Source organism: Gopherus evgoodei, chromosome 1, assembly GCF_007399415.2.
Source record: "Gopherus evgoodei ecotype Sinaloan lineage chromosome 1, rGopEvg1_v1.p, whole genome shotgun sequence".
In the NCBI taxonomy this organism is placed as follows: Eukaryota; Metazoa; Chordata; order Testudines; family Testudinidae; genus Gopherus; species Gopherus evgoodei.
The window spans coordinates 342515034-342522674 of record NC_044322.1 but is presented as its reverse complement, the minus strand read 5'-3'; the positions used below and the strand labels follow the sequence as shown (position 1 = coordinate 342522674).

General features: G+C 42.9%; 1 protein-coding gene across 1 annotated transcript in view; it reads right to left on the bottom strand.

Annotated features, from left to right (window-relative positions):
* RELN (reelin) overlaps positions 1-7641 on the bottom strand; it is a 484263-nt gene that overhangs the window by 57077 nt on the left and 419545 nt on the right. The window contains 6 exon segments of the mRNA XM_030549629.1: positions 383-530; positions 1407-1468; positions 1900-1944; positions 1946-2024; positions 2027-2089; positions 2092-2117. Of these exon segments, the coding sequence (XP_030405489.1) occupies positions 383-530; positions 1407-1468; positions 1900-1944; positions 1946-2024; positions 2027-2089; positions 2092-2117 (423 nt within the window).

Here is a 7641-nt window from a genome sequence, read left to right as displayed (position 1 = left end):
TGATGATGAATACAATGGCTATAATGGCAACAGATACTCCTACTTCAACAATGATTCATGATGCAACAAAACTGTAAGAGAAGCAGAGGTCTGATATACAACAAATTTCACATTATGCATATGAGAAATGAACATATTATTGTTCATATGAATAAACTAAACATGATGTTGTTTCAGATCCTGCAGTCCTCATTCTTCGACAATAACTCCTGACTTAAATGGGAATTCCCATTGACTTAAACAGGAGTTTTGCCTGAGTAAGGACTGCAGGATATGCCCTGACATGGTTAAACAAATTTGCTTTCACCGCAGAAGTATAATATAAAGAATAGTTTAGCTATTCTCTCAATGGAATCTTGAAAGTGTTTTAAAACTGTATTACCTCGCCTGTGACAAATCCAGATCTCGAGTCATCAGCATACGCAAGCCTTCTTCATTAAAGAAGAGGTTGTTTCCTCCAGACAGGATACCACATTTCCTAGATGGTTTTCCACCACTCACCATCAAGAATCTATCAGACTCTAGCTGACCTGAGAGCACAGTACATATATTTTTAGGATTTACCCTGAAACCCTCCTGCTACAACAGTATTATTTCCAAAAGAAGTAAGCTACATAAATCATTATGTTCAGAGTGAACAAATATTTATTTGTACTAGAACTTTTTGACCCCTAACATGTTTCCTGGAAAACTGCTATGGAACAAAACTTACTAAAATATAAAAATGTAACTCTGAAACTTAAGGTTTTCATCTCCGTTCATTCAAAGGAGATTCTGATTGCTTTCCTATGCTTTTATTTGGATTACATAAAAATACCCAACTATGTAAGGAAACAGCTCAGTGTTATCTCCAAGTTGCAGTTAGCAGTTAGTTCAGTTTGAAATAAATAATTACAAGTATTATGGGAGGAATTTGTATCTAAGACACTATTTTGTCCAAAATTAGTACTTTCAGTTATGTTTGTTTACAGAGTAGCTTATACTTTACTTTTTGTTGTGGGGAGAGAGGGGTGTTGAGGAATGTGACATGAAATTCTTTCTCCTGCTGCTCGATCCACCATGGCTTCTTAGTCTGTGGTATTTGCTCAGCTGCAGCCCTAATTCACCACCATTTGTGTGTCAGAGGAAGCTGGCATAAAAGGGAGACTGGGTGGCAGTGCAGTGACATGGGTGGAAATGGAAGTTGTATGGGTAGCAATGGAGGGTTCCAATGTATTGAAAGTGTTGCTTTGTGCCCCTCATTTCAGGGGTTGGCGCCTCTCATTTGGAAGTTTTTTGCCTCTCCTATCAGTGTCAGGAAGCTGAGAGGTATGGTCTGGTTTTCAAAGGCTGAGGAACTTTGAAATACTTAGGACTTTACTCCAGATTCCCTGTGTGGCAGAACAATCCTCTGCCAGTAGACAAACTGTTCATCCCATTCTCTATTATTCTACTTATCTGAGAGGATGAACTAAAAGTAAAGTTACTTCTAAACCAGACAAAATATTCATTTATTCACAACTTTCAATGATTTAACTTAAGAGCTATTCCTTGCCAGAAATTCCATGTGCTCATTACTATGATAAAATGAAGTGCTTCTCTAGATGTAGAGTTTTGGAATCATAGAATCATGCATCTGTTCTGGGTCAGAATGTATGCTTTTGTCATCATAGGTCAGTAAATAGAAAAGGTGTGTAGATAAATACTGGTAGTAATCATCAAATGATCATAAATATTGTTTAAGGCTCAAATCCTGATCACTTCACTCATGTGAACAGTCACAACTGACGTCATTGGAACTAACATGCATGAGGAAGGTCAGCAGGATTTGGCCATAAGAAGTCTGATCCCTTTAACCATAGGTTCTATGAAGGATGGTAGCTAAAAATGATTAGCAGAATTCATATAAAAAAGAGATACCCTTCAAAATCGTCCTTGAGAAAGTCTGAATTCATGGTGCTTATTTACAGGTTGGCCCAGATACCCTGGATCACAGATACACTTAGTTCCATTGATACAGCTGCCATGCCCATTACACATCTCTCACATTGTGGGCCAATGTATACATTATCAATGGCCCAAGTCATGGGTTGGGAGCCAGCAGGATAAATCCCTGGTACCATCTGAATCTTAATGATCTGAAACAGGTACACAGTATGTCCACGTCAAACAATAATTAGTTGCAAATGAAATTACAATGTGCTTTTTGCTAGAACTAATATTCTTACTAAGTTTGTCCTAAAAATGGAAAGATATAGTCACTACCTTCAATATCCAATACATCCCGCTACTCATTCAGAACAGATATATTTAGAAACAGAAGGGCTTGATCCACCAGTTACATTATTTTAAAACTTAGTTATGGACTTAAATCATCCTTCAGATCACCAATTTTTGGGGGGGTGAGGGGCTGGACTTGAATGGTTTTCCTTTGCCTTTAATTTACAGACTTAGGACCAGATTGTACCACCCTTGCTCGTGCTGGATGGTATTTTACTTTGCAATTAGTCACATTGATTTCAATGAGACTAGTTATGGGATAAGAGCCCTAAATTAGATAGAAAGAAGAAATGATATGACATGTCAACAGACAGTCAACTTTGCTTTATACTATTTCATCCTAAAAAAACAAAACAGAAAAAAAAACAAAAAAAACCCCCAACATGTTGCAAGATGTTAATTTAAATTGTAAACTCCTTGGGGGTGTGGACCTGTCATTTTTAATTTGTCTTCTAAGTGCTATGTGCCTCTGTGCTGCATATAAATAATAACAGACCAAGGGAAAGGAGGGGTAACAAATTAAACAAGCAGAAAACTGCTCTTCAGAGATCAATTTAAAATCACTCCCTGCCCCTTCCCTCAAAAATGAGAAAATCTTGAAAAGGAGAGAGAAAACAGAAGACATTGATAAAGAAGAAGCATTTAACTATGTTGTGGACTTTCTTTAATATATACCCTTCTAAACTATTTCTAAATTCAGCTGCTGAATCAGCTGCATAAACAGTAGCACATGTCTGGTGAACAGGTACTTTGGCTTTTATTTGCCACTGAATAGCAATTCTGGGGAGTGATTCAGAGAATAAGAGATGGCTGGTTGATGGTGAAATTACCAACAACTGATTCATAGAAAGGGCACCAATAATCATTCCTCCTGTAGTCAGTAAAATGAATTGACTTTATTGCCTCCTCAGTTATCTTCTGAGACACAACTACAGTGTTCAGGGAGTGTTTTAGAGACTAATTTTTAAAATGAAAATTCCATCCATTGTGCTCAACCCACCAACATGAAAATTCAAAAAGACCAGGAATACTTCTCACTATCAATAAAATGTGACATATGCTTGAAACAGAGGGTGAAATTCTGGCCCCACTGAAGTCAATGGGAGTTTTGCCATTTACTTTGCTGGGGTCCGGATTTCACCCAGAGTATGCAACTGCAACTGGCTATTCTTAGTTTACTGCTAGAGGTGCCCATCTGCTGAGGAAGCACATCAATTTCTGACAGAGGGAGCCTAATGTAAGAAACTAAAAATGTCTTCAAATTGCTTTAACCTCTAGAAAGTGCAGGTGGATGAGAGAATGTCTGTTTTAGAGTAAACAGGTGGGTCAGTCTGGGGGAGCTAGTCGGAACTTTAGGAAGGTATCTGGATGCTGGCAGGTTGGGATTCTGCCTGGATCAAATCCCATCTCACCTCCTTGGTGACAGAAATTCACAACATGCACTACTCCCCATGAAAAGCATTTCTTGCTGCCGATTTATGACCCCAACTATTCAAGGTGAGGTGCATGCCTACTGGCTTGGGAAAGGAACGACGGGAACCTGGACTGGCCATCAGCCTGGAGGGCAGGAAAATGAGAAAAGAGAGACCCAGAAAGAAAGGGGTCAGGTGGGATCTATTTGGCAGGTTTGTGGGAGGGCAAATGACCTGGGAATGTGTATGTTCAGATCTCTGGTTGGAAGGGAGGGATCAGAGCTTGGGAAAAGAGTCAGGCAAATCTGGGACAGATGAGCTGCTGAGGACTTTTCTGTGCTTCATGTATTAGTCATAAAAACTGAATGCTCATGCCTAAAAATTAAACATTTTGTTTAATTACTATACATTAATGTTTTTCAAAATCAATTCTATTATATATTACATAGGATAGGACTCTCCTAATTCCAGTGCTACAATGAGGTCACTTGTTTAATGGGACGGCCATTACCCACAGCAGATCTAGAAATCCAGCCTGCAGTTACACCATTTATTTTCATTCATATACAAGTCACAATTTAATCCATGGTGAGAACTGAGAAGCTCTCCTTTTGGTGAACTGGATTGAGAATAATAGTTGGAGGTTTCTCTGACAAAGGAGACTATACCGTTTTACATTTAAAATAATATGTAATAAAAATCCTATGAACAGAAATTACCTTCCTTTGCTAGATATTTATGAGCATTTCATTTGTCCTGAAATAGGAACTACAACAAGTTCTTTGATTAACTGATTGTAAGGCTTAGTTTCACTATACTCTGTATCTTCTGAGGAAATGCTCATTTCAAGCTCTATGCAAGAATGCTCTAGGTGAATTACAGCAGACCTCCCTTTGCCGTACAAACCACAGTAGAAGCATTTAGAAACCCCTGCACCTAAAAAGATGTAGGCCATTTAACACTGACTTAACTATGCAGACTCCTCTTGTCTGTAGCAACGTTCTCAAATAAGTGAATCACAAATACCTTAGTAAGCTTTAAAATAGAATCAGACATGTAGATTAATAAGAAAAGCATCTGCAGGTATACCACAGCCCCATAATTCCAGGGACTATCAATTTTTATGCTTCAAGGCATAAAATGATAACTGTCTGGGACCAAAGGGACTCTTCTTCAAGAGGGTATATAAGGAGCCAGGCACAAGCACAGGAGGCGGCAAACATAGCGGCTAACAGGGGAGTTTCAGTGGGAGTGCTGTTGGAGGAGCAGGTTTTTGTGGTTTGTGGTGTTTGTGTGGTGTGAGTGAGTGTGTGTGCAGGCTGCTAGTGGGCTGTGTGCTGGGAGTGAGGCTGAGCCCTGAGTTGGGGGTGGGGCTTACCTGATTATGGGTCCTATATAAGGAGCCAGCACAGTCAGCTGCAGCGGCACAGGAGGCGGCGAACAGAGCGGCTACAGGGGAGTTTCAGTGGGAGTTTCCAGGGGGAGGTTACAGGGGAGACCAAGGCAGAGGAACCAGGAAGGCAGACCAGGGAAGAGGCAGGGTCTGCAGCAGCCTAACGCTTGTTGGTGGCCTGCGGTGCGGTGTGAGACGTGGATTGCCAGGCACAGAGTTGGAGCGCTACCATGGAGGCGGAGGTAGCAGGTGCAGACACACTGAGGATGACCGGATGCGGTAGCTGTGGCATGTACATGGTCCTAGAGGGAGCACCTGAAAGGAGTTTCATCTGCATGAAGTGCCGCCTGATAGAGCTGCTGGAGGAAAAGGTAAGGGGTCTGGAGATGCAGGTGGAAACTCTGGTTGAGTTTAGAAGGGGATTTGAGCAGTTGATGGAACACAGACATGATGAGGCACAGGGGACAAGCTCAGACGAGCAGATAGAAGCAGGACCAAAGGACTCTGAGGAGGGGCTGCTGGGTGAGGACAGTGGACGGTGGAAGCATGTGACTAGGAGAACCAGGCAGAGGAAAGACGGGCCAGTGATGGAGAAATAGAACTCAGGACAGGTTTGCTGAGTTGGGAAATGAGATGGAGCACAGCAGGCTGCTGAAGGACAAAGGGCGAGGAAGAAGAGGCGAGCAGCTAGTCCTGCAGAAGGAGGGGAGGAGTCGATGGAGGCGACACCAAGTATGAGCCCTAGGAGGACGTAAGGGCGAATACAAATCGAAAGGAATTGCGACCACCTGCTGTGGGGGATAGACCGCAGAATCGCACTGTCGCCAGGACAAGGCAAGTCTACGTGATTGGAGACTCTTTACTGAGAAGAGTAGACAGGCCTGTAACTAGACCTGATCGGGAGAACAGAAGGGTGTGCTGTCTGCCAGGGGCTAGATACAGGATGTGGACCTGAGGCTGAATACGATCTTAGCGGGAGCGGGAAAGAATCCGTTGATTATCCTTCATGTGGGAACGAATGATACGGCTAGTTACTCGCTGGACTGTATCAAGGAGGACTATGCCAGACTGGGGAAGAGGCTCAAAGACATCGAGGCTCAGGTGAACTTCAGTGGGATTCTGCCGGTTCCTAGAGCGGGGCGACGAAGGAGTGACAAGATTATGGCGATCAACAGATGGCTTAGGGAGTGGTGTTATAAGGAGGGCTTGGGATGTACGGTCACTGGGAAGCGTTTACGGATAGACGACTGTTCGCTCAGGATGGACTCCATCTAAGCAAGGAGGGAAATAGAATTCTAGGATGGAGGCTCGCCGACCTCATCAAGAGAGCTTTAAACTAGGAAGTTGGGGGAGATGGTTGGGAGATGTTCGGGAGATCTCCACGCCGGAATATAACCGGGAGAGGAAAGTAAACAAGTGAGAGGGGATACCCTTGCGGTCCCAAGATTTGATCCAAGGAGGAACAGTGGAGTAGAAACCAGAGTAACGGGTGATGCTGGTGGTAAAAGGTCTCTGCACGACGGGGAAAGAATGTCACTGATGCCAAACGCCGAAAATTAAAAGGCTGTACACTAATGCGAGGAGCCTAGGTAACAAGATGGAGGAACTGGAGTTACTGGTGCAGGAAGTGAAAACCGGATATTATAGGGATAACTGAAACCTGGTGGAATAGTACTCATGACTGGAGCACGGGTATTGAAGGCTATGTGCTGTTTAGAAAAGACAGGAAGAAAGGCAAGGTGGTGGAGTCGCCTTGTACATCAATGATGAAATTAACTGTAGCGAAATAAGAAGCGATGGAATGGATAAGACAGAGTCTGTCTGGGCAAAATCACACTGGGTAAAAAAGCAACTAGAGCTTCCCCTGAGATAGTGCTTGGCGTGTGCTACAGACCGCCGGGATCTGATTGGGATATGGATAGAGACCTCTTTAATGTCTTTATGAAGTAAACACAAAGGGGAAATGTGGGATTATGGGGGACTTCAACTTCCCAGATATAGACTGGAAGACGATTACTTGCAATGAATAATAGGGGTCAGATTTTCTGGATGTGATAGCGGATGGATTTCTTCATCAGTAGTTGAAGTACCAACGAGAGGGGATGCCATTTTAGATTTGGTGTTGGTGAGCAGTGAGGACCTCGTAGAAGAAATGGTGGTAGGGGACAACCTTGGTTCGAGTGATCATGAGCTGATTCAGTTCAAACTAGATGGAAGCAATAAACAAATGTAGATCTGGGATTAGGGGTTTTTGACTTCTCGAGGGCTAACTTTAAAGAGTTAAGGAAATTAGTTAGGGAAGTGGATTGGACGGAGGAATTAGTGGAATTTAAATGCGGAGGAGGCCTGGAATTACTTAAGTCGCAGCTTGCGGAGACTGTCGGAAGCCTGCATCCCGAGAAAGGGGAAAAAAACCATGGGCAGGAGTTGTAGGCCAAACTGGATGAGCAAGCAACTCAGAGAGGGGATTAGACAAAAGCAGAAAGCTTACAGGGAGTGGAAGAAAGGCAGGATCAGTAAGGAAAGCTACCTTGGTGAGGTCAGAACATGTAGGGATAAGTGAGGAAGGCTAAAAGC